This window comes from Amblyraja radiata, chromosome 33 (assembly GCF_010909765.2).
Source record: "Amblyraja radiata isolate CabotCenter1 chromosome 33, sAmbRad1.1.pri, whole genome shotgun sequence".
NCBI lineage: Eukaryota > Metazoa > Chordata > Chondrichthyes > Rajiformes > Rajidae > Amblyraja > Amblyraja radiata.
In genome coordinates, this window is record NC_045988.1 from 3,870,809 (window position 1) to 3,898,728 (window position 27,920).

Genomic DNA, 27,920 nt, shown 5'->3' on the forward strand with positions numbered 1-27,920 from the left:
GTGTGAGACAGAATCCAGGATTTCAATGTTTGGCCTGAGCCAGTACCAAACAGCATCGGAAGTGCTGATGTATATTTGTTACCCTGGATTAGAGAAGGATGGATTTGAATTTGTCCATTGAAGAACAAGTTTCTGGGGCTGAATTATATGTCTGAAGAAGGGTCTCGACCCAAAATGTCACCCATTCCTTCTCTCTGGAGATGCTGCATGTCCTGCTGAGTTACTCCAGCTTTTTGTGTCTCTGTGATTCAAAAAATATTGTTTGAGAGAACTATTGGCAGATACCTAGTATGCATTCACCACGAGGAACAAATATCTGAAAAGTGGAGAAAGGTTGAAAACATAACCAAAACTTTGCGACAAGTCATACATCTAGAATCACTTCTTTCCCACTAGACCCCAGCACCTCCAGGATAAAAAATTAAAAAATCTAATCAATTGATGTACCTTTTTGTTGTTTTCTTTAATTGGACTTATCTACTTCTGCTGTGTCGTATAAATTCCACGGAAATATTGTTTTCAATGTCTTGCATATTTGCCATTTTTATTTATTTTCTATGTTATACTGACCCAGCCCGTTCGTGCCAACCAAGCTGCCCCATTTACACTAATCCTACCTGATCATGTTTGGCCAAATCTCTCAATCTTTCCCATCCATATACTTGTTCAAATGTCTTTTAAATGTTGTTATTGTACCTGCCTCGATTACCTCCACTCACAGCTTGTTCCATATACCCACCACCCTCTGTGTGGGGGGTGATGGGGGGGAGGGGGTTGCCCCTCTTGCCTTAACTCTATTCCCTCTGGTTCAATGTTCACCTATCTTGGAAAAAGAGCCTTTGTATTCACATTATCTCCCTACTGATTTTATGCATCTATAAGATCAACTCTCTGGAATGATGTGCGCAAAGGAATAAAGTCCCAGCCTGCCCAACCTCTCCCTGTAGCTCAGGCCCTCAAGTCGTGGAACATCCTTCTGAATCTTCTCTGCTTCCTTTCCAGCTTAATGGCACTATTATGCGAGTGCCTTTCATGAGAGAATGCATCATTTTTAAGATCTCCCCTTGCAATAGGGCATGCAAACTTTTTAGTTTGTGCATAATTTATTGTAGAACATCTGCTAAAGGGAGTAAAGTGTAGATTTCAAGTATTGGTGTTTGGATATTCTGTGCCCTCCCGTCTGCTGGACATTCAAGTTACAGGTCTTTTTGAATCTTCAGAACCATGAAAATGCAATGCAAACAGAATGGCCATGACTTTGTTGGGAACAGCAAATAACCTTCTGAGCTCTGGTTTGAGAGTACTTGCTCAAGGGTAGTAACCACAACACTTCTGACAACTTTGATTGGATTCTGCCAATGGGGGTATTTGTCAAAATAGTGTAAATGGAGCCATTTATAATTTGAAACCAACCTTTTTAATATTAGATACATATTTTATCCTGTTTGCCTGTTTTTTGAATGAATTTAGTTGTGTTAGCTATGGGACAGATTTGGATAATCGAGATTGCATCAGCAATTTATTTTGCTACAGGAGTATACTGAAACTCATCCTGCATGTGTATCCTTCAGCGCAGCTGCCTGGATCTTGATATTGTGAGACAAAATGTAATAACACTCATCTTCTTGCTGCCAGGGATATAGAGGCTGGGAGAACAGCCTAAATGTAAACCTAATGGTACTTGTGAGCAGTGCTGCAACTTGGGGTAGTTCTCAAAAGTTTTGAGATTTCGGCACAAATGGAAAGAGGATTTTGCAGGAAAATTAAACGATAGGTTTAATGCCATTCATTGGAATGTTTCATTGGAATGTTACCCTTGAACTTTGAGAGGGATGTTGGCTCCGCACCCTGTTATTTGGAACTTTGTACTTTGATTTCCTGCCGTGTTCTTTCAATGTTGCTGAACTAACTTGGGCTCTTTCATTTGCGACATTCGTCGATTATGGCTCTGAAGTCCTGGTGCTTGCTTTTGGCAACTGTTTTATCATGTGAAAATGGATCCACGGGACTTCCTCCTTGTGACAGGTATGCATTTTAATTTTAGTCTTAATACATAATGCATAATTACAATATAAAAACAGTTCAAAAACAACACCCTTTGACTCGGTAACTTTCTGTTAGAATGATGCTCCCTTGAGCCCCTTCCTATTTTTGATGCTTGTAGAGGTTCCCTTAAATTATTTTTTTTATGAGATTTGACTTTCTTAATTCTTAACTCCTACTTCCCTATTATTGATGTTCAACCTTTTTACAATACCTCAACCAACTGGAAAATTGAGTTCCCATTTTGGATGTAATTAGTGATAGTCGTGTTCTCATTCACTTATTTGTGAACTGGATATTTAATATTCTGCAAATTATGTAATCTGGAAACTTTACAAAGTGACTTCACAAATCAATGCATGGTGTATTTTGATAATCTGGCGTATTTTAGTTGGTAAATGGTCATTTAGAAACAGATTAGAGTGTTTCCAGACATGGCTGCCTTTGGAAAAATCTCACCCACTGGCTATCGCAAAAGAAGAGAGACCACACTTGGTCATTTTAATATGTAACATACAACAGCTCAGAATAACTATCAAATCTTTTTTGTAGTGTAACCATGGCAATCTGAATTGTAATTTAATTGTGGTCTAACTGAGGTTCTCTGCAAAATTAGCAAGAACTGCAAGATATACTCTTCGTTCAATTTTTTTTTAGAAATTCAGTTCTGTAAGACTTGAGATAGACACAAAATGCTACAGTAACTCAGCGGGTCAGGCAGCATCTCTGGGAGAAAAGGAATGTGACGTTTTGGGTCGAGACCCTCCTTCAGACTGAGTTGGGGGAGATAGAGAAACTAGAGGTATGAAAAAGTTCAGAACAAATCAAAGCTGGCACCGATGACCAAGGAAAGGTGGAGCCCACCATGGTCCATTGTTGGCTGTGGAGGATGTGATAACGAAGGGATATATTGATGTAATCAGTGGAAATAGCAGGACGTCTAGGGTGGGGAAGGGGTGGAGAGAGGGAAAGCAAGGGTTGCTTGAAATGAGAGAAATCCATATTCACACCGGTGTGTTGTGAGCTGTTAAATCTAAAGGAGCTTAGGAATTGGCCTCAATGATTCAGAAGGGATCTCGTGAAACACCTGGTTAGCCAAACGTCAAACCATTGAATAATTGGATAGTTGATTGTTGAAATTTTACTAAATGGCATAAAGTGAAGATTTTTTTTCTCCTGTCAACATTTTCAAAAGAACATTAGAGGTGGAATTACTTCTGAGCTCTGGTCTTTTTCACATGTGCTCTCCTAGAACGAGAGCGGGTGCAAGCAATCCATAATTTAAATTTGAGCCAACTGAATTACCTCATAGGAGTCATGAACTTGTGTATTTATCCGTACTCTTGAGCATAGATAGCTAGTCAACAAAAATGAGAAATTAATATCTGCCACAGGAATGTTGTTGAGGCTTCATCTAATTTAGTTTAGCTTAGAGATACAGCATGAAAACAGGCCCTTCAGCCCATAGTTTAGTTTAGCTTACAGATACAGCATGAAAACAGGCCCTTCAGCCGGGCCATACACTAGTTCAATCCTGCACACTAGGGACACTTTGCTATATTTAAGAGGGAGTTAGATGTGGCCCTTGTGGCTAAAGGGATCAGGGGGTATGGAGAGAAGGCAGGTACAGGATACTGAGTTGGATGGCAGGCTCGAAGGGCCGAATGGCCTATTCCTGCACCTATTTTCTATGTTTACAGAAGCCAATTAATCTACAAACCAGAACGTCTTTGCAATGTGGGAGGAAACTGGAGCCCCAGGACAAAATCCACACAGGTCACGGGAAGAACGTACAAACTCCATGCAACCAGCAGCCGTGGTCGGGATTGAACCCGGGTCTCTGGCGCTGTGAGGCAGTAACTCCACTGCTGTGCCATTCTGTAGACATTGATTTGATATTTAGACCAAGAAAGTAATGCAGCCAGTTATTCAATTGTGGGTTCCTCATCAATAAGCATTGTGTGAATTGTCACCGTCTCACAACCTGTGCATCATAGCTCAAAACAAGTTAAACTGGTGCCACCTTATTTGAATAGACAGCAAGCAGGAGCTTGAGTTGATGACTATACAACGATGAATGTTCATTATCATTTGAGCTTTTCCCCATGAGAACAATTAGTCCTGTCTGTGATAGGAGAGATAGTATCTGGAAGGAGCAGCATAGAGAGAAAAGTGTCCATTAATGAATTAATTGTGCATCTACGATGGTAGTCGAATTGAATACATAAGGCAGGTGTCCAAATGCAATTATAGCCTATTTTTGCATAATGTAATTTTTTTATTTGAGGGCCAAGTGATTGTAAGCAGGTAGATTGAACTGAATCTCGATGCTAGTGCTTGTTGTCAAATGGGATTTGGGGCAAACTTTAAATGATTTTTAAAAGGCCCAAGAGTCATGGCAATGAACTATTTGGGTTCTGCAGTCAGAGCAGTACCTGCACCAGAATATAATTATAATCTCTTCCAGTTTTTATGCTCGTCTTTGAGAGTAAGTGCTGGAATATTAATGCACATTTCTGCAATTTCATATTTTTTTCTGAAGCCGTATATATTGTACTGGAGAGCTTCTGGACCAAGTGCAGATGGCTAAACTTTTCAAAGATGACAAGTATTTTGTGGATATGAAGTTAAAGATGAGTCCAGGTAAGAGGCATCTGACTTCACTGATTTTCCTTTGCTGGGTTCCAATGAATTCTGCTTGTACAGATTCCATCAAATTGCAACATTGAAATAGTTGAAATCTGTAATTCAGTTACTCGCAATAGAAATTGCAGGAATAGGCCTTGCGATAGTTTGAGTGCGTTGCTGTTGAGCAAGAGCATAGTTGATCTTCATCAATTCCATCTTCCCAGGCTGTCTCTGTATCCCATGCTTCCTGTCTCGGATCTAAAGATTCCTCCATCTGAAAAACCGAAGACCTCTTGTCCTATGTACAATAGGCAATAGGTGCAGGAGTAGGCCATTCGGCCCTTTGAGCCAGCACTGCCATTCAATGTGATCATGGCTGATCATCCCCAATCAGTACCCCGTTCCTGCCTTCTCCCCATATCCCCTGACTGCTATTTTTAAGAGCCCTATCTAGCTCTCTCTTGAAAGCATCCAGAGAACCTGCCTCCACTGCCCTCTGAGGCAGACGAGGGAATTACAAAGGATATAATCTAGTAAAACCACCATTCAAACCAATTTTTAAATAAATTACTACCTGCCCTGTGCTTCAACGTTCTAGTTCTAGACGCGCCATAAAACTCCATGCATTTATCTTGTAAATCCTCATGTAACTTGTCTCCGATAAACATCTTGTCAAGGGAAGGTACAAAAATGCTGGAGAAACTCAGTGGGTGCAGCAGCATCTATGGAGCGAAGGAAATGGGCAACGTTTCAGGCCAAAACCCTTCTTCAGACTGGCGGTGCTGGCTCGAAGGGCCGAATGGCCTACTCCTGCACCTATTGTCTATTGTACAGAGGACATTTCTTGTCAAGGGAATGCAGGATTAGTATACTTGATTTCACCTCATTGAATAGTCCACTCAGAAGTTGATACACCGAGCCAGTCTTTCTTACGCCACTTCTAAGGCAATTTAATTTTCTGGATAATAGCAGTACGATTGCAAGTCGTATGCCTGATATGATCACTCAAAAAAACATTGATTATGTTTAAAAAAAATCTTTTATACAGAAACAAATAACCACAGATGCTGGTTTATACCAAAGATAGACACAAAGTGCTGGAGTAACACAGCAGGTCAGGCAACATCTCTGGCTAACATGGAAAGGTGATGTTTCGGATGGGGACCTTAAGACTGGAGCAGGGTCCCACCCCAAAATGTCACCATCCATTTTCTCCAGGGATGCCGCCTGACCCACTGAGTTACTCCAGCACTTTGTGTCTATCTTTACTATTATACTCTAGTTTTTACGTGAGACTAACTTTTCTTTTGCCCTCCACGTTACACACTTTACAAAAATTCGGCTTTTCCATTTTTCCAGCAGAAATTGATAAATAAATACCTGAGGCGACCATTAAATTTCATCAGTGAAACATGTACCTCCTGGAAGGTACACAAAAAAGCTGGAGAAACTCAGCGGGTGCAGCAGCATTTATGGAGCGAAGGAAATAGGCAACGTTTCGGGCCGAAACCCTTCTCCCCTTTTACTATATTTCCTTTGTCATCTTTAGCAGGTGCTTTGAGCTGTTGTAATTTGTGTTTACAGATTGATGGGTGGGCTCAAAACCTTTGGTTGCAAAATGATCTGATAGGCTATTAACTCAATTCTGAGAGGTCATTATATCCCAAAATATTGTTGCTTCACTTTGGAAGCCTTGAGGATTTTGTTTCTCTTGTTTTCTCAGATCTGAGGACTTGGGCCTGTGTAGTTTTAGAGCTAATTGCAAGCTCCTTGGGATTCAGCTTTGCCTGCAGGCTTCAATCTGTGACTGATGAAACATTTACCATTTCCGAGCAAGAATTTGCAAGCAGTTACAAAGGATTTGTGCAGGAAATTGTCGCAATAAACGATTTAAGGCTGATATTTGGCAGTCTGCCCATGTTGCCAGGCAGAGCCGGCCATCTTCCAACATGATGTTCGTTGCTGAAACAACATAAATTGTTTCCTCAAAGTCTTGCTTCACATGCGTTCAAACCTTGCATAAGTGACCATTCTTAATAAGTGATTCTAAGAACATTTCATAAGACATAGGAACAGATGTAGTTTAGTTAGCTCAGTGATTCTACTCTGCCATTCAATCATGGCTGATCTATCTTTCCGTCTCAACCCCATTCTCCTGCCTTCACCCCATAACCGTTGACACCCGTACTGATCAAGAATCTGTCCATCTCCACTTTAGAAATACCCAATGACTTGGCCACCACAGCCGTCTGTGGCAATGAATTCCACAGATTCACCACCCTCTGACTAAAGAAATTCCCTCTTGTCTCCTTTCTAAAGGGGTCCTTTTATTCTGAGGCTATGCCCTTTGGTCCTAGACTCTCTCAATAGTGGAAATATCCTCTCTGTAAACACTCTATCCATTTATTTGTAGAGGGCATGAAATCCAAACCCAATTTTGTTGCTTTCTCAATTAGATTATGATCCCTTTTCACCCCTGGAGCAAGGGCATTGGTCCAGAAATGGAGTTTGCAGTGCCACACCAGACACAGTATGCAGGTGTTTAAGGGGAAAGCATCACTAAAGTTAATTTTTTTTCGTATGATGAGACCCTTTTTAAAAAAAAGTACAGGATAAACCTTCAATGTTGAGTGCTGTGAGGCAAATAGCTTGTGTTCGGGCGACAGGTGATGCCGCAGTAGATTTTCTGCCTCGCAGCGCCAGTGACAATAGACAATAGGTGCAGGAGTAGGCCATTCAGCCCTTCAAGCCGGTACCGCCATTCAATGTGGTCATGGCTGATCACATTGACTACGTGTGCTATCTGTGCAGTTTGAATGATCTCCCTGTGATTGCATGGTTTTCTCCACGTGCTCCGGTTTTCTCCCATATTGCAAAGATGTGCAGGTTTGTAGGTTAATTGGCTTCTGTGAGTTCCCCCTCGTGTGTAGAATTCAAAACTGGGATAGCATAAAACTTGTGCGTGAGTAATCGATGGTTGGGGTGGACTTGATGGGTTGAAGGGCCTATTTCCATGCTGTGTCTCTAAATTCTGCCGTGCAATTCTACATAATGCTAATTGATGCTACACTATGCTGGAGTAACTCACCGCGACAGGCAGCATCTCTGGAGAGAAGGAATGGCCGATGTTTCGGGCTGAGACCCTTCTTCAGACTCCGTTTCAAGTCTGTGGTAGACCTGTGGACAGTCTGAAGTCTTATCTTCCGTCTAAACCAGCATCTGCAGTTCCTTCCTACACATTAATACTAATTGATGTCTACCTATGTGACATAACTTGCATTTTATGCTCTGCTGCCTCTCGCAAGGCAGACCCACAGATCTAATGTTTTTTTTAAATTTGAATGTAATTTTGGATTTTTATTTTCCTGCCCCTATTGAAAATGTTAAGATGTCGTTTGGGAAGCTTTCCAAAGCCTCACCAGTTCCTCATTTCCCGGAAAGCTAACAAAGCAGCAACTGACTGATTTTGTCCAAGAATACTTCGAAGGACCTGGACAAGAGTTTGAGAAGTGGACACCAGATGACTGGAGTGACCAGTAAGTACACGAGTAGTGCATTACTTCTTGTCTTCCCAACTCAGTCTTACAGTTGAGGTAAAAGATCTTGATGAATGTCAAAGCAGACAACGGGGCTCAAGGGTCTATTTCAAGACCCGGGTTCGATCCTGACAACGGGTGCAGTCTGTACGGAGTTTGTACTTTCTCCCTGTGACTGCGTGGTTCTTCATTGGGTGCTCCAGTTACAATCCAAAGACGTACAGGTTTGTAGGCTTATTGGCCTCGGTTTAAAAAAAAAATTGTAAATTGTCCCTAGTGGTGTAGGATATCTTTGGTGGATGGGGTGATCGTTGATCGGCACGGACTCGGTGGGCCGATCGGCCTGTTTCTGCGCTGTATCTCTAAACGAAATAAAATGGCAGACATCTGAAGAAAAGCAGAAATCCTGTGACGAAAAACAAATTCACAAGTTCTCATTGCCCTTGTGGCTGCAAAATGGCATTCACTTCTGCTTGCTCAATTTTCAATCTGCCAGAATAACATAAAACTTCAAAATATCTTTTCCTTCATTCCAATAAGGCACAGTATAAATAAAAATCATGTGCCTACGCACTCTCAGTCTGATTACGAAATTGGTTGCATAAAATGTCAATGAAGCATAATAACTTGTGACTGTGTACTCTGAGGTACAAAGGTACACTGATATGTGACTGAAGAGAGTTGGCACATGGACTTGCACTCAGACTTGTTATGTTATATTATAGACAATAGGTGCAGGAAAAGGCCCTTCGAGCCAGCACCGCCATTCAATGTGATCATGGCTGATCATCCACAATTAGTACCCCGTTCCTGCCTTCACCCCATATCCCCTGACTCTGCTATTTTTAAGAGCCCTATCTAGCTCTCTCTTGAAAGTATCCAGAGAACTTGCCTCCACCGCCCTCTGAGGCAGAGAATTCCACATACTCACAACTCCCTGTGTGGAAAAGTGTTTCCTCATCTCCGTTCTAAATGGCTTACCCTTATTCTTAAACTGTGGCTCCTGGTTCTGGACTCCCCCAACATCGGGAACATGTTTCCTGCCTCTAGTGTGTCCAAACCATTAATAATCTTATGATTCAATAAGATCCCCTCTCATCTTTCTAGGTTCCAGAGTATACAAGCCCAGCCGCTCCATTCGCTCAGCATATGACAATCCCGGCAGTCAGAGTTAGCAGTTTGACTGACTTGGCAGTCAGCTAGCTTTATATTTGCCTGCAATAAGTCTGGCTCATTGTTGTAAATGGAGTAGATATGATGTAAAAGAAATGCAAGAATAAAACGTAGTATTACGGGTGTCAGGAGTTACGGGGAGAAGGCAGGAGAAAGGGGTTGAGAGGGAAAGATAGATCAGCCATGATTGAATGGCAGAGTAGACTTGATGGGCTGAATGGCCTAAATCTCCTCCTCTTACATATGAAATTTAAAGAATCCTATACGCTTGTCATCTGCTGCTCACTGGTCAACATTGGCAGCACGTGGATTATAAAATTCTCATTAGTTGCAGAACTTTTTTGTGTCTTTTATTTTTTTCCTATCTTTAATCTCTTCAGTTCTATAACCTGCTTGTGTACTCTAACGTTTAATGACCCTGCAATTGCTGGCTGTACCTTTTTGGTAGTTGTCATGTGCTTCTCTATTCCCCCTCATTAAATTTATTCGCAGTGGCTCCTTTAAAATGTATTTCCTTGATCTTGATTAATAAACCCTGATGTGACTAACGAGCTATCGAATTCCGATACGGGTTTAAAATGGTTGGGAAATTTCACTACATTTAAAGTCGACTTTATTTTTTAGACAATTTGCGGTTCAGAGGTGTTTATGGAGACATTATAGATATTTAGGTTAGATTTGTAACTCGATAGGACACTAACAAGATCTAGAGATATAGAATACTGGAAGGAAAGCATTCAGAAGATGAACTTTAGAACTCATTTGGGGAATCCAAATCAATAGATGAAAGAGGGACACAATTTGGGGCGGTTGGAAGTGAAGGCAGGTAATAAACATGAGCAGAGCGTGAAGTCCTAGTTATAAATGTGGAGCACCAGTCCCAGTTTAATTAAAACTTCACTCTTGCAGGCCGCAAATCCTCCAGAGGATTTCTGATCCGGATCTGCGAGTTTGGGCTAAAAAACTACACGCTCTCTGGAAATCCCTTGGGAGAAAGGTACATTTGGCGTTGTATGTTTACACTGGTCACTGATTTCACTCTGAACCGATTATAAAAGGTGAGGAAGAAGATATCTAAGCATGTGATCCAGTCGTTGTAACTTCGAGAAGTGCTCAGGCCCAGTAGCTCCCAGGAATATTCAAGTCTGAAGAAGGGGCCTGACTCCAAGACGAACACAGAAAACTGGGTAATTCAGTGGGTTCGGCAGCATCTTTAGGGGAAAAGGAATAGGTGACGTTTTGGGTCGAGACCCTTCTGTCTCCAGAGATGCTGCCTGTCCTGCTGAGTTACTCCAGCATTTTGTATCTGTTCAGTGTAAACCAGCATCTGCAGTTTCTGTGTAGGAAGGAAATGCAGATGCTGGTTTACACCGAAGATAGACACAAAATGCTGGAGTAACTCAGCGGGACAGGCAGCATCCCTGGATAGGAGTGGGTGACGTTTCAGGTTGGAGACCCTTCTTCACACTGGCTCTCGACAAGAAGGGTCTCAACCGGAAACGTCACCCATTCCTTCTCCCCAGAGATGCTGCCTGTCCCGTTGAGTTACTCCAGCATTTTGTGTTTATCTGCTGTTACTTCCTACTCAATGTCATCTCTCCATTTCCCTCAATTTGCTGCCTGACCTGTTGAGTTCCTGCAGCAAGAGGAAGATTTAGAAACATAGAAACAAAGAAAATAGGTGCAGGAGTAGGCCATTCGGCCCTTCGAGCCTGCACCGCCATTCAATATGATCATGGCTGATCATCAGCCATGATCATTTCACAGCTACGACAAGGCATGAATTCTGAATTGCATCCTCTTGCATTTGTATCCGGAAATTTAGAAATCAATTTTCCACCCCATCCCCCACTCCAGTTCCTTTGGACACTTGTGTTTTGACACCGTAGCATTGTAGCCTTGCATCATCTGTGCACTTTGCACACCTGGACAGCAATCAAGTATATTGCATGAGACAATCCAGTCATAAAATTGAAATGCGTCATTTAAAACATTCACCTGGATGAATCATGGTCTCAACCTAATCGGTAATTGAGCATAGTGTTAAAACTAGCGAGGATCCAGCAAGACCAGAGAAATGATTGTGACCCGCTCACTGGTATGAAGGAGTGCTTCTGTTGGGAGAGAATGAGTGATTAATCTCTTCAAGCTGTATATTCGAAGAATGAGAAGGAATCTTATTGATTGGCGATGATTAGCCATGATCACATTGAATGGTGGTGCTAGCTCGAAGGGCCGAATGGCCTACTCCTGCACCTATTGTCTATTGATTCTGAGAAGGTGCAGGTGCTGTGAGGCTCTCTCTGCTCTGGAGCTGGTATTAAGATGGCAGATTTGCTATTGAGACTTGGATGAGGAGCAATGTCTCCCCTTGTCACGTTGTGGAGGACTTCTCTTCCTCCAGAGAGCTGAGGAAGTTCAATCTGAATATATTAAAGACTGAAATTGATGTTTAGACAGTTGGGCCTGTCCCACTTACCTGATTTTTTTTTTGGGCGACTGCCGCAAAATGTTCAACATGTTGTAGCAATGTTACAAAATTTTAAGATTTTAAAAATCAAGTCTGCAATTTATCCCATCAGATAAAGCATAAACATAAGTTTAATTTGACACCTAATTCACTTTCATATCTCAAGTATTTAAAAAGTTATGGCCATTTTCATACTGGGAAATGAGCATCTTGTTCCCTATTGATTTTCTATGGACATAACAAAAAAGCTGTGATCGTGAACAGTCAAAAGCCCATAACTTTCTTAAAAATTAAGAGAACTGAATGAAATTTTCAGTTATCATAGATTGAAGCATTCTGAAACAAATATAAAATAATCTTACTTGGATGACCTGAAATTAAAGCATATAATTAGTTAGTTACCTAATTGTAGCTAATTTCAGACTTCAATTACTAGATCTAAACATCTATCCATTTCTTAATAAATGATTAACATTTTTAAATAGCCTAAATGTCCAAATAATATTCACAAATAATTCACAATAAAACATGATTTTTAAATCTCATTTACATTAATTTATAGACCAAATGGAAGGAATTTAGTGTTTAATTGCTGTAAATAAATGCCCATTTAAATCAGCTTTCTAGTGGGATCCTGTGGAACGCGCTGGTTTAGAACGTTCACATTGCGGTAGATTTGTGCCCCCAAATGCCCAGAAAAATACTGCGGGATATAATGGGCCCAAAATGAGCTGCTCGCAATATTAAACTTTGTACAGGTATAAAGGGATCTTTAGAAGCCCTTTTTAATGTAAAAATATACAGCCTACCTTCAGTTGACTGCTTTATGAGACCCTGCGGTTGCTGGTGTTCGCGGGTTTAGAGGTTGATTTTTAAACTACTATAACTATTTTACGAGGCCTTTAAAACTAATAATAGCTTTTGCGACGGGGTCTTTCAGCGATTTTTCGTTAATAATTAACTAGGCTGAACATCCTCGATTTGAACAGCCTAGAGAAAATCGCGTTTTAAACCCGCCCCCTCTAAACGGCGCCAAAATCGCGCACACCCGCAGCGGCAGATTTTCAGCGACGCTTCAGGTAGGCTTTGCAACATACCTACATGTTGAAAGATTTTTGGCGACAGTGGTGACTAGGTTGTTGTTGTAGGTTGTCGCCAAGTGTCATAGGTGAATTCCATTAAAACTAGTCCCTGGCAGTCGCATGAGTGGGACAGGCCCTTTAACAATTGAGAGAGATGTGATTGGATGAAGAACCTTGGCACAGAAGCAGCGATGATCTTATTGAAGTTGGTGCAGGTTCATGAGTCCTATCTTTACTCCTTCTGTACTGTTAGCTGGGGCCTAATTGGGGTGATACTTGTACCACATGGTCGATTGCAAGTTTTTTAAAAATTTATTTCAAAATAGACTTTATTCAGGTAATAAATATACAATACATAAACCGTGCGAAAAATGTATCCGTCATTTCTGAATGCTATACAAATGATTCAATACAGTCTACATACTTTGCAAGGTTTCATGTTGGATTTGAACAAATGTAATTTTCCCCTAACTTCACTGTCTGCCCTTTCAGATCAAACAGGATGTACAGTTGCACCCAGAACTTTATTCCCAAATTTATGTGCCTAATCCATTGATTGTGCCTGGCGGTCGATTCAGGGAATACTATTACTGGTAAGAGCTCATGGACATTTGCAAATTGTGGTTTGTGGTTTCTGCAACATTACCTGAGCCTCATTATTCCAAAGGAGTTCCCAACGATCAGAAATGTGGTCAGTTCATTCCCTCCGCAGAAGAGTTATGTGTTTGCTGAGTTCCTCCAGCACTTTTGCTCGTAGGTTCTAGGAGCAGAATTCTTCAAGTCTACTCCGCTATTCAATCATGGCAGATCTATCTTTCCCTTCCAATCCCATTTTCATGCCTTCTCCCCATAACCCCTGACACCCTTACTAATCGGAAATCTGTCAATCTCTGCCTTAAAAATATCCATTGATTTGGCCTCCACAACAGTCTGGCAATGAATTCCACAGATTCACCACCCTCTGACAAAATAAAGTCCTTCTCTGCTCCTATCTAAAAGTACGTCCTTTTATTCTGAGGCTATGGCCTCTGGTCCTAGACACTCCCACTAGAGGAAACATCCCCTCCATATTCACTCTATCCAGGTCATTCACTATTCACTCAATCCAGGATTCCAAAATCTGCAGTTTTGTGCCTGTCTTTATTTTTCAGCACCTTTGAAACATTTTTAAACGGAGATGAGGAAACACTTTTTCACACAGAGTTGTGAGTCTGTGGAATTCTCTGCCTCAGACGGCGGTGGAGGCCGGTTCTCTGGATACTTTCAAGAGAGAGCTAGATAGAGCTCTTAAAGACAGCGGAGCGAGGGGATATGGGGAGAAGGCAGGAACGGGTACTGATTGTGGATGATCGGCCATGATCACATTGAATGGCGGTGCTGGCTCGAAGGGCCGAGTGGCCTACTCCTGCACCTATTGTCTATTGTAAATTCTAAAATTACAGAGTAGATTTTGGCCATTCAGCAAATTAAGGCTGCTCTTATTTCTGAATAATTTGGAAAATAGTCGACGCCTTTATTCCTTCTGCCAGAATGCATGACTGTAAAGTTTAAACTTTGCCACGCTGTATTCCATCTGCCACTTCTCTGCCCACTCACACTGTCATTCTGCAGATTCCCTGCTTCCTCAACACTACCTGCCCCTCCGCCAACAGTATCTTCGTATCATCCACAATTGAAACAATTACCGTGGCAACTCTGTGTTTAAGAAGGAACTGCAGATGCTGGAAAATCGAAGGTACACAAAAATGCTGGAGAAACTCAGCGGGTGCAGCAGCATCTATGGAGCGAAGGAAATAGGCAACGTTTCGGGACGAAACGTTGCCTATTTCCTTCGCTCCATAGATGCTGCTGCACCCGCTGAGTTTCTCCAGCATTTTTGTGTACCTTGGCAACTCTGTCATTTCAGTGAAGCAAACATTAGCTTGGTTTTCAAAAGTCAGAACCACAATTTATTTTTTTCTCTTGCGGCAACACAATAACTTGGTCAACAGATAATATAACAAACATTAAAATAAAAAGGTTCAATAAATAAAAGAGCCAACCTAGTGCCAAGAACCAACCATAGCCTGAAGACCCCAGTGCGACCAGGCTAGTGCAGAGTTTAGATGGAGGTTGCGGTGTTCAATAGCCTGAAGAGTTGGGAAGAAGCTGTTCCTGAACCTGGACATTACTGTTCTAGGAGCACATTTAGGCAATTCAGCCCATCACGTCCATTCTGCCATCCAACCATGACTGATCTATCTGTTCCACCTAACCCCATTCTCCTGTCTTCCCCCCATAACACCCGAACTAATCAAAATCAGTAAATTTAATCTGCCATGATATCGTACGTGTAGGATTCTGAAAAGGCGAGTTTGGAATAGCTGCAGTTGATACAAACATGCAAGATCAGTGATAGCCATGGTATTTGTTTCCTGTTGCTGATGTCCTTGTGCCGTTGCACAGATGAAACTATTTTAGCCTGTACTGAAATGGCACTGGATTAGAACTGAGGCACTGTGGCGCAGCAGTAGAGTTGCTGTCTTACAGTGCCAGAGACCTGGGTTTGATCCTGACTATGGGTGCTGTCTGTACGGAGTTTGTACGTTCTCTACATGATCTGCTTGGGTATCTCCGGTTTCCTCCCACACTCTAAAAATGCGCAGTTTTGTAAGTAAAATTGTATGCTTGGTATAATTGTAAAATTGTCCCTAGTGTATGTAGGATAATGTAAATGTGTGTGAATCGCTGGTTGGCATGGACTCGGTGGGCCGAAGGGCCTGTTTCTGTGCTGTATCTCTGAGCTAAACTAAGCAAAGGCAAACGCAGAACCAGGAATGTGCACAATGTGACAGGCGCCCTCAAACTGCTTAATGACATTACTGTTACTACCTATCCTCATTTAAAAATCAAACTTCAGGATACATTTGTCAAAGGCTTTGCCTGTGCTGGAGTAGGGATTCACGCTAGGAGAGCCGCTTCTACCAGGTTCGGTAAACCTCAAAAGATTGATGTATCTATTCAGCTTAGACGGGCACAAATTGCTGGAGTAACTCTGTGGGTCAGGCAGCATCTCTGGAGAAAAAGGATGGGTGACCTTTTGGGACAGAACCTTTGTTCAGCTTGTCTAGTGCGCTCGTAGAAACATCACTATTGATTCTACCTTGAGTGGAATGCTTCCTAATGTGTTGGGAGTCATGTCAATTATTTTGTTTTCTTCAGGGACTCTTACTGGATAATAAAAGGACTTCTGATCTCTGAGATGAATACAACGGCAAAAGGAATGATTGAAAACTTCCTTCACCTCATCGACAGGTAAAATTTGAGAAGCAGTGTATATATATATTTCACCATCCACCCTGTCCACAGACTCATTTCACCCCTGCCATCAGGGAGAAGGTGCAGGTTCAGTCTGAAAACTAACGTTCAGCTTCAGAAACAACTTCTTCCCTTCAGCCATCAACTCTACAAGCTCCATAGACTGCATAGACTAATATTGTTATTATTGTTGTGTGTGTGTGTGCGTGTGTACACACTGAACTTTTTTCTCATTTATTATATTGTTTACAGTGTACTACATTTACATATTCTGTTGTGCTGCTGCAAGTATGAATTTAAGTGTTCTATCTGGGACACATAACAATAAAACACTCTTGAGTCTTGATCATGAAGATGTCTTGAGGACAGTGTGTTACAGTTGAAGATGCACTAGACATCCTAAGACATGAAGGTGGATATGTCTCCTAGTTCTGAACAGATATCGACCTCGCGCTACCTCGGCAAGGCCACCAGCATAATCAAGGACGAGTCGCATAGGTCACTCCCTCTTTTCTCCTCTCCCTTCAGGCAAGAGGTACAGAAGTGTGAAAACTTACACCTCCAGATTTGGGGACAATTTCTTCCCAGCTGATATCAGGAACAGAACCATCCTATCAACAAGCAGAGAGTTGTCCTGAGCTACCATTTACCTCGTTGGAGACGCTCAGACTATCTTTAGTACTTTGCTGGACTTTATCTTACACTAAACGTTATTCCCTTTATCCTGTATCTTCCCGTGGAAGACTCAATTGTAATCATGCAGTCTTTTCACTGACTGGATAGCACGCACCAAAAAGCATTTCTCTGTTCATCGGTACACGTGACGTGTAAACACTGGAATTAAGAAGGATGAGAGGGCATCTTATTAAAGCATATAAGATTATTAAGGGATTGGACACGCTAGAGGCAGGAAACATGTTTTGATGTTGGGGGAGTCCAGAACCAGGGGCCACTGTTTAAGAATAAGGGGTAGGCCATTCAGAACAGAGATAAGGTAAAACTTTCATCCAGAGAGTTGTGAATCTGCGGAATTATCTGCCTTAGAAGGCAGTGGAGACCAATTGGCTAGATGCTTTCAAGAGAGAGTTGGATAGAGCTCTTAAAGATAGCGGAGTCGAGGGATATGAGGAGGAGGCAGGAATAGGGTACTGATTGTGGATGATCAGCCATGATCACAGTGAATGGCGGTGCTGGCTCGAAAGGACGAATGGCCTACTCCTGCGTCTATTGTCTATGACTATAATAAACTAAATTAATGATACAAAAGCTGGAGAAGTAAATGCAGGAGTCCTGCTGAGATGTATGAATCGTTGTTAGATAGATTGAGGTTCTGGAAGAGTGTTAATCTTTAAAAATATTTTTCTTGCACTTTCTGGAGATTTGTTCTTTATCAAGAACCCTTGTAGTTTAAAAAAAATTCAGTTTCAAGTTCAATGATTTCTCATTTGGATCCAGTTTCATTTGCAGCTTCTGCCCATCTCAGGGACTGCTATTAAACATGGCCAGCATCTGTCAAATAAGCCTGTGTTAGATCGGGACAAGGAGCAAGCAGTCTGGAATGTGTCACTTCATGACTTGTTCTTGTTTTACAGATTTGGCTTCGTCCCAAATGGGGGTCGTGTGTATTATCAGCGGAGAAGTCAACCACCATTTCTGGCCCTGATGATCGAGAGCTACATCACCACTACAAATGATACAGCCTTTTTGAAGTCAGTTATTTGTCAGCTGTCGGACGTTACCTGTTGCTGAAGCAATATTGGGTCTAACCTGCCTCCTTTGCCTTTTAGGGATCCGATTAGGGTTTTAATTTTCAGGTTGGACTTTGTCAAATGACCACATATAATAATAATAATAATAATGGATGGGATTTATATAGCGCCTTTCTAATACTCAAGGCGCTTTACATCGCATTATTCATTCACTCCTCAGTCACACTCGGTGGTGGTAAGCTACTTCTGTAGCCACAGTTGCCCTGGGGCAGATGTTTTGATGCAGATAACCGTTATTGCATTGAAGAATAACTTGCTGTTCTTGACCCTTAATTAAAAAACAACTGTGTAGAGTTGTGTTATTACATTACCCTGCTGAATGCATATCAGCTTATTTATATTCTAACTTATTCTATTTTGCTATTTGTGTGTGATTGTGTATAAATGTTGGATTGTCTTAAAACCAAATTATTCTGTCCTTTTTAATGAAGGAAACCAGCCATCTTTGCTTAGTTTGTGCCAACATGCCACAGACCAGTCTTCATTGACATGGTTGACTCTCAACTGCAGAAGTTGAAGAATCCCTCCCACCCTTTCCCATGATGTTCTGGGTTGGCCAAGAATGGTCCACGTATCTGGTCTTGCCAGCGCTGCAACAACGGCTATAATTATTCATTGATTTAGTTTAGAGATACAGCGGGGAAACAGACCCTTTGGCCCCCTGAGTCCGTGCCGACCAGCGATCCCCGTACACTAACACTCTCCTACACACTGGGGACAACTTACAATTATACAAAGCCAATTGACCTACAAACCTGTACGTCTTTGGTGAGTGAATGAATGAGTGAAGCGTTATTGGCACAAGGGAGAGGAAACCGGAGCTCCCAGTGAAAACACACGCAGGTCACGGGGAGAACATACAAACTCCGTACAGACAAGCACCTGTAGTCAGGATCAAATCCGGGTCTCTGGCACTGTATGGCAACAACTCGACCAAATTAGGCCCCTAATTGGCTTGATACAATTTACTACAAGTAATTGAATCCAGATTGTTGTTAATGCTTGTTTCCTTGATGTCTCCACGCTTTAGCGTAACTGGTTATATATTTTTCAAATAGGGAATGCATCGGTCCCTTAGACAAGGAGTATGAATTCTGGATGACGAATCGATCTGTGTCTTTCGCCTTTGGAGGCAAAAATCATTCTCTGAATCGGTATAATGTTGAAGCAGCCGGCCCCAGGTATACACGGAATCCCTTCATTTGTTTCATCATGCAAAGCTCTTTGCTTCAGCACTACAAAGAATAGAGGAGAGCTAGATGACAACGGTTTAAGGTGAAGGGGAAAAGATTTTGTAGGAATCTGAGGGGTAACTTTTTTCACACAAAGGGTGGTGGATGCATGGAATGAGCTGCCGGAGGAGGTAGTTGAGGCAGGGACTATCCCAATGTTTAAGTGACAATTAGACAGATGCATGGATAGGACGGGTTTGGAGGGGTATGGGCCAAACATGGGCAGGTGGGACTAGTGTAGATGGGGTTCATGTTGGCCGGTGAGGGCTGCAGGACCTGTTCCATGTTGCATCACTCTGACTAAGAATACGGCAACTGTACCACAGATGCTTTTTGTATGAATTTCATCATTATGGCATAGCATTATTGTGAAGAAAAAAACCAGTTACTGATTGACAAGATAATAAATGTTATTAAGGTAGACCATTGTTTGGGAATTTGGATCCACTGATGGATTTTTAAATTTTTTTGTTGAAAATGTATTGCTTTTTCCAAAAAAACAGGCCTGAGTCTTACAGCAAGGATGTGGAATTGGGACAGAATCTAACAGAAGGTATGTTTATAAAAAAAATAAAATAAAAAAATAAAAAATATTCATAGAAATCGGATCAGATTCAGATCAGATTCAAACTTTATTGTCATTGTGCAGTGTACAGTACAGAGACAACTAAATGCAGTAATTTCTTTGGTAAATTTCCTTGGTAACTCAATCTTCAAGCTGCGGTCGGATGCTGTGGAGGATTCTTTATTCAATATGGAGTTCATTCTGTAACCTGACTGTTACATTGCGTAATCATTTCGCCACTAATAATTTAATGTTGTGATGTAAGACCATGGTAGACATTGGAAAGCTGGCATTTACCACCCATTTTTGGATATCATGACGTCTTAGATGTATGCATTCTTCCCGCAGTTGATTTGCAGCGCTGCACCAGAAACTAAGCTACAATCTTTAATTTAATAGGCAAAAACTGCTGGAGAAACTCAGCGGGTGAGGCAGCATCTATGGAGAGAAGGAATAGGCGACGTCGCAATAGGGACGACAAAATAGGGACGACAGATGGCACAATGGGCTAAGTGTTCGGCTGGCGACCGGAAGGTAGCCAGTTCGAATCCCGCTTGGAGTGCATACTGTCGTTGTGTCCTTGGGCAAGACACTTCACCCACCTTTGCCTGTGTGTGAATGTGTGTGAGTGATTGGTGGTGGTCGGAGGGGCCGTAGGCACAGAATGGCAGCCACGCTTCTATCAGTCTGCCCCAGGGCAGCTGTGGCTACAGAAGTAGCTTACCACCACCGAGTGTGACTGAGGAGTGAATGAATAATGCGATGTAAAGCGCCTTGAGTATTAGAAAGGCGCTATATAAATCCCATCCATTATTCATTATTATCCATTGATGCTGCCACACCTGCTGAGTTTCCCCAGCAGTTTTTGTCTACTTTCGATTTTTCCAGCATCTGCAGTTCCTCCTTAAACATCTCTAGTTTAGTTTTCGTTTAGAGATACAGCATGGAATCAGGCCCTTCAGGCCACCGCGTCCGTGCCGACCACGATCACTCTTATACCAGTTCTATGCTACACACTAGGGACAATTTACATAGCTAGTTAACCTACAAACCTGCACGTCTTTGGATGTTTAAGAAGGAAAATCGAAGGTAGACAAAAGTGCTGGAGAAGCTCAGCGGGTGCAGCAGCATCCATGAAGATGGGTTTCGGCCTGAAACATTGCCTATTTCCTTCGCTCCATAGATGCTGCTGCAACCGCTGAGTTTCTCTAGCACTTTTGTCTACCGTCTTGGGATGTTGGCGGAAAGCAGAGCCGCCGAAGAAAACTTGCGTGGTCGCTGGGAAAATGTACAAACTCCGTACAGACCGCACCTGTGGTCAGGATCGATCCTGGGTCACTGACGCTGTAAGGCAGCAAATCTGCTGCTGCTCCACCGTGCCGACATTTATTGTTTAGTATTCCAACTGCTCACGTGATGCTGATTGTGTGTTGACCTCCTCAGCTGAACGAAGACAACTCTGGGTGGAGCTGAAAACTGGCGCTGAGTCTGGCTGGGATTTCTCATCGCGCTGGTTCATTGATTCCAATGGGGAGAATAATGGAACACTAAAAGACACAAAAACCACACACGTCATTCCTGTTGATTTAAACTCCATCCTGTGCAAGAATGAGCAAATCCTGGAACGGTTTCATCAGCAGCTGGGTCAGTATTATTAATTAGTTTAGTTTGGAGATACAGCGACAGGCCCTTCGACCCAGCGATTCGACGCCGACCCGCGATCCCCTAACACTAACGCTATCCTACACACTAGGGACAATTTACAATTATACCAAGCCAATTAGCCTACAAACCTGTACGTCTTTGGGAAGTGGGAGGAAACCGGAGATCATGGAGAAAACTCGAGCAGGTCTTGGGGAGAACGTACAAATTCTGTACTGACAAGCACCAGTAGTCGGGATTGAACCCGTGTCTCTGGCTATTAGGCAGCAACTCTAATGCTGTGTCACCGTTGCCGGTTCTTTTTCTGATCAACAATCATGATATGGTGATTAACTGACCAGCTGACACTATGCAGGATGTTGAATCTTGCTCGGCTTGTTACAACCACATACTGGTGTGGAACCTTCACAGCATGAGCTTTGATTCACATTCTTTCGAAGTATTTCTCCCTAATGAGAACAGTCTTATTTTGTCACAAGTATATAGAGACCTCTTATTCGGAATGAGTCAGAGCAAGTATCTGAAGCATAGGGGGACACTTCGGAAGAATAACCATAATTAGTCTTAAAATAGTTATGGATAAAGATAGGTTTGGTCCACATGTTAAATTCCTGAATTGAAGCAATGCCAATTTTGAAGGGATGTGTGAGGTTTGAAGAAGGGTCTCGACTCAAAATTCACCCATTTCTTCTCTCCAGAGATGCTGCTTGTCCCGCTGAGTTACTCCAGCATTTGGCAGAAGGGTTTCGGCCCGAAACGTTGCCTATTTCCTTCGCTCCATAGATGCTGCTGCACCCGCTGAGTTTCTCCAGCACTTTGTCTACTCCAGCATTTTGTGTCTCTCTCCAATTTTGAAGGTAGTGGACATAAAGTTGCAGAGGTTGATTGGGAGATGCTGCTTGCAAGTATAGGGATGTCTGTCACAAATGGGGCTTTAGCAGGTGTATATGGGGGAGTTCTGGAGCATCTGCTGTTCCTAACATATACCCTGTCCACGTCAGAGTCCCAGTGTTAGTCCCCTTTATGTTATCTGTGCGGTCATCTCATTTCATCCCTCTGCCAATACCAGCTCCCCCAATACAATTGTCTGTCTTTAGGTAACTCTGCAAAGGCCCGGTCCTATAAGGAGGCTAGGTATAGACGGATTGATGCTGTGCGTGACGTTTTATGGGACGATCAACAAGGAATTTGGTTTGATTTTAATTTAATGAATAACAAGAGCAATGATGCATTCTATGCTTCCAACGTGGCTCCTCTCTGGGCTGAATGCTTTGTTGAACAGGAGCCAGGACAGCCCGCAGAGATGGTGATTCAATACCTAGAGGTAATCCTACTCCCATTACTTTACCCTTATTATGCGTCTTGTGTAGATGGATAGAGAAGGGAAAGGCAGCCTTCAGCCTTGAGTGAGCAAATGCTGTTGACTGTGGTATCACCTGGGCATTTGAGAGATGTTGTCATTTCCAGTTATTTGCTTTCCGAGGAACCACAGTTTAAGTCTGAAGAAGGGTCTCGACCCGAAACCTCACCCATTCCTTTTCTCTAGAGATGCTGCCTCACTCGCTGAGTTACTCCAGCATTTTGTGTCCGCCTTCGATTTAAACCAGCATCTGCAGTTCTTTCTTACACAAACCAGTTTAAGATTTGGTTTAAGGTTTGCTATGCTTACCAAGTAAGCCCTGACCAGGCTTTTATTTAGTCTGTTTTGACTATTTTACTGTTGTAATGTTCTTTGTACAAACCATGTTCTCGGGGTATCTAAACCTAAATTTTAGTAGTTACTTAAGTTATGATGTCGGATGGAAGCTGCATACCCAAATCTCGTTGCACTTATGCGCAATGACAATAAAAGATATTATTATTATTATTTCCAGTGATCACTCCGTACACTAACCTACACACACTAGGTACAGTGAAAAGCTTTTGTTGCACGCAAACCACAGAAAGACTATACGCGATTACTATCAAGCCATCCGCAGTGTACAGATACATGAAAAAGAAAATAACATTAGGTGCAAGATCAAGTCCAGAACACCTTAACCATTGGTATTTGGATGGACTGTTTACTTTAGACTTTATTATAGACTTTAGAGATACAACGGGGAAACGAGCCCTTCAGTTCACCAAGTAAGCGCCGACCAGCGACCACCCCGTACACTAACCTACACACACTAGGGAGAATTTTACAACTTGCCGAAGCCAATGAATCTACAAACCTGTATGTCTTTGCAGTGTGGGAGGAAACCGGAGCACCCCAGAGAAAACCCATGGGGTCATAGGGAGGACGAACAAACTTTGTGTAGACAGAATGTAGTCTGGATAGAACCCGGGTCTCTGGTGCTGCAACACTACTGTTGCACCACTGCATCTCCCTGTATGTGGGTTGTTTGGACGGGGAGGGTTGTTGCAGACCTGCGTGTTGTGGAAGATTGATTTGGCCTGCGTTCGCTCCTTTTGGTACCAGCTGTTGGAAAGCGGTAGAATCGATGGTTCATGACACTGCCTGTTGTGCATTCCAGCTAGAGTTATTGGAGATGATGCTCAGCATGGATGCTTCTCGCAGCCAGGAGTGGCATGATAGGTGATGGAAATAAACTGCATGCTGTGTGTAATTTTTCTCGTGTGCCTTTATTGAGATTTATGCTTCATTTTTCAGGACCATAACCTTTTGTATGAGACTGGAATTCCAACTTCGCTGGTGCAGAGTGGTGAGCAGTGGGATTACCCCAATGCCTGGCCTCCACTCCAGCAAATGATCATTGAAGGTAAAGCAACATTTTATTTGAGTTTGATTTTATCTGCACTAGAAACCCCTTCTTCACCGGTTCGCATCTTCGTGCGTATGGCCTGCAACAGGCTAGAGTTGTAGGACAACTTGTTCTATTTGATTGTGCATGCCAGGTTGATTGCTTTTGTCGAAACGGGTCGGACCACATGAAGGTTGCAATCTCCCACCCCCACCGGTTAGCTGTTGTTGTGGCGCGCATTGTCCGTGTAGGAATCATCAAGTGTTTATCCTCGACTAAATAATTTGAATAGCTTTTAATCTTTCTTTTCCCTTCTGTCATGCTTTGAGAATGTGAGGGGAGGACCTTGGTCTTTGAATTGACTGGATAGCTATATGATCTGAACGCTTTATTCATTTATGAATTTTTCTTTTTTCGACAATGTAGGTCTGGCAAAGTCTAACTCTACCAAGGCTAAGAGAATTGCATCGAAACAAGCACAGAAATGGATTAGAGAAAACTGGGTTGCGTACATGACGTACCAAGCCATGTTTGAGAAGGTGAAATAGATTTTTGTTGTGGTTTGAACAACTGAGCCCGAGTGTTAAAAATGTCTGAGTCAGACAGGTGTGGGCCGCGTTGCTCTTGTTCAACTGTGCTGTGCAAACCTCTCCTTCCTCGGTAATTGTGTAGTCTCTCTACTGGACACGCATTCCTTTTCTTTCCCATAGTTCCGAATTTACATAGAATCAGATATGCAAAGCTTGCAGAACTCAGGGCTACGGTGCAGTGCTTGCCTATTTAAGGCAGGGATGTGAAGATCGGGTGGTTTCCTGGGGTGATGTTTAATGCACACTGGATGTTTAATATACCTGGGGAATGGGGAAGGGTTACTTGAAATTGGAGAAATCCACGTTCATATCGCTGGGTTGTAAACTGCAAAAGTGAAATACGAGGTGCTGTAAGCTGCCCAAGCAAAATGTCTAATCTTGAGCTCATCCCGCTTAATAGTATAGGTTTCTCAGTGACAAGGAGTGAACTTTGCCATTGTTGACCACATTTTACCTGAGTAACCTGTTTTAATTTTGCAGTATGATGTGTCTGGTGAACCAGGCGGAGGTGGAGAATATGACGTGCAGGTCAGTTTTCTTTCCAAATTTCCTTCTGGTTCCAGCTCCTTTTGAAATGCTTTAATGCTAATCAGTCATTAGAGTGATACAGCGTGGAAATTGGCTCTTCGGCCCATCTTGCCCACATTGACCAGCATGTCCCATCTACACTAGTCCCACTTGCCTGTGTTTGGCCCATGTCCCTCTAAACTTGTACTATCCATGCAGTCTTTCATCCTTAAACTCCGGTCAGTTCTGCATGAGTCGGAGTCTGAAAGAACAGCAATTTTATTTATTTTTTGCACAATCCACAAGCATTTCACTGCACATCTCGTATGCGTATGTGACAAATAGACTTGACTTGACGGAAGATGTTTGGGACCCATGTGCCCACAAGCAACATCTCTCATGGAAAATGATGGTCGAATTCCAAATGTCAAAAAATCCAGGAAAATGGATCATTAATAATAGAACTTACTCTGGTCCTCCCAGGCCTGCTATCAGCTTTTGTTTTTCTATATATTCATTATGATATGCAGTCATGCTATTTGAGTCTATGCCAGTTTTTCTGGGCAATCACTGTAACCTATTCTCTTCATCTTCCCCTCAACCCCCATCAGTTTCTAAACTTCACAGGCAAATTCCAGCAGTGAATTATCCCACCAACTTGCAAGTCTTTGGGACGATGGATGAAACCAGAGCACAGTCATACGGAGAAAGTGTAAATTCCATACAGACAGCACCTGAGGCCAGGATTGAACCTGGGTTGCTGGTGCAGAGGCCGCAGCTTTAGTAGTTGTGCCTTTGCTCCACCCCAGAAATTCCATAAAGAAAATGCATTTGTGGCCCATGTTTGTACCAGCCTTTTCAGAGCACTTGTCATAGTTGCACGCCAACTTGCTCCTTCCCCATGGAACTGCATTATTCCCAATAATATTAATGCAAATCTCCTTAAATTGTCATTAAATCTGTTTTCATTTTCTTTCAATTACTGCATTGCAGCTTGCATAACTCGCTATTTAATTTTGAAAAGAAAAATTATTTCCAGTCTTAGCTATTTTCCTCCAGTTGTTAGCCCTCCTGCCTGCAACGATAGTTTTTTCCTATTCTATGAAAATTCATGATTTTGAAAAGTTTTATTAAATGCCTCTAACACTTCTCCAAAGAGAACAAACACAAAATTCTCCAGTAAACTAGAGTCGTTGTTTCTGATTTGATTCTTGTAAATCTCCTCACAACACATGTAGTCAACCCGGGGCAGGACCTTTACAGTGAACGGCAGGGCGTTCAGGAGTGTTGTAGAGCAGTGGGATTGAGGAATGCAGGTACATAGTTCCCTGAAATTGGTGTCACAGGTAGATCGGGTGGTCAAGAAAGCATTCAATACATTGGCCTTCATCAGTCTGGGCATTGAGTATAGAAGATAGACACAAAGTGCTGGAGTAACTACGTGGGTCAGGCAGCATCTCTAGAGAAAAAGGATGGGTGACCTTTTGGGTCAGGACCTTTCTCTAGGAAACTGAATACCCTAATTGAGTAAAGAAGTTGGGATGTTATGGTACAGTTGTACAAGATGTTGGTGTGGCATGCATTCAGTTTCAGTCATCCTGTTGCAGGAAGGATGGTGTTAAACCAGAAAGAATGCAACGAATTATGAGAATTTTGCCAGGTCTTGAGGGCCGGATCCATAAGGAGAGGTTGGACAGTCTGGAACTTTATTCTTTTGAGCTCAGGTGGCTGAGGGGTGATCTTGTCGAGTGTACAACATCATGAGGGAAATAGATAGGGTGAATGCACAGAGCCTTTTACTCAGAGTAGGGGAATCGAGAACAAGAGCACCTGGGTTTAAAGTGGGAGGAGAAAGATTTAATAAGAATCTGAGGGGCGACTTTTTCACAGAGGGTGGGAAGTATATTGAACAAGCTGCCAGGGGAGTTAGTTGAGGCAGATCCCATAACGTTTAAAGGACATTTGGACAGGTGTATGTATAGATAAGCTTTAATGGGTATAGGCAAGTTGGGCCAAAGAGAATGTTTCTGTGCTGTAAGACTCTATGAGTATAATTATATTCAACCAGTTCTGCACCAAGGGCTTTCGTATCCTTTCCCAAATGCGGTGACGACAATTGGAAGTCGTATTCAGTTTATAACCCAACAAATGTTTAGTACACGTTCAACAGTCCCCTGCTTTTTGTATTTATTCCCTTTTCTTTATAAATCCTGTTATAGGTTATACTAACCACTTTCTAACTGTGTTGTTCCAATTGGTTTCTTGTTTAACTATTATCTGTCCACAGGTGGGATTCGGATGGACAAATGGAGTAGCTTTGCAGCTTTTGGATGAGTATGGAAACGTGCTCGTAGCAGGAGCCATGAAGTTGACTGGATTCCCCTTATATGCTATACTTCAAATTTCTTTATTGTTTTTTTGGTTCTAATACACTGGCTGTTTCATGTATTTTGTGTTTTTATGACGCCTCCACCAATTCCTTTGGCAGCTTGTTCTATATGGGCAGCTCCGTGTGGGAAAAAAAATGCCCCATTAGGTCCATTTTCACAAGTTCATAAAGTTAAAAGTTAGCAGAATTCAGCCCATCAAGACCACTCTGCCATTCCAACATTGCTTATC

The 27,920-nt window shown here is 42.3% G+C and overlaps 1 protein-coding gene across 1 annotated transcript; it reads left to right on the forward strand.

Moving 5' to 3' along the window:
• Positions 1-777: 777 nt before the first annotated feature.
• On the forward strand, positions 778-27,749 carry treh (trehalase). The gene is made up of 16 exons (XM_033049492.1): positions 778-1,960; positions 1,991-2,025; positions 4,586-4,686; positions 8,060-8,207; positions 10,290-10,377; positions 13,425-13,525; positions 16,134-16,226; positions 17,822-17,938; positions 19,057-19,179; positions 19,734-19,783; positions 21,239-21,439; positions 22,555-22,781; positions 24,114-24,222; positions 24,631-24,743; positions 25,275-25,322; positions 27,589-27,749. Exons 1-16 carry the CDS (start codon positions 1,943-1,945, stop codon positions 27,727-27,729), a joined length of 1,713 nt encoding a protein of 570 aa, XP_032905383.1. The 5' UTR covers positions 778-1,942; the 3' UTR covers positions 27,730-27,749.
• Positions 27,750-27,920: the final 171 nt, after the last annotated feature.

What these genes read in the sequence shown, in the direction of transcription:
- treh (XM_033049492.1), top strand. An exon ending in GAAGTTAAAGATGAGTCCAG is followed by an intron (nt 4,687 to 8,059) that starts GTAAGAGGCATC and finishes GAAAATGTTAAG; the next exon opens with ATGTCGTTTGGGAAGCTTTC. An exon ending in CCAGCAAATGATCATTGAAG is followed by an intron (nt 24,223 to 24,630) that starts GTAAAGCAACAT and finishes TCGACAATGTAG; the next exon opens with GTCTGGCAAAGTCTAACTCT.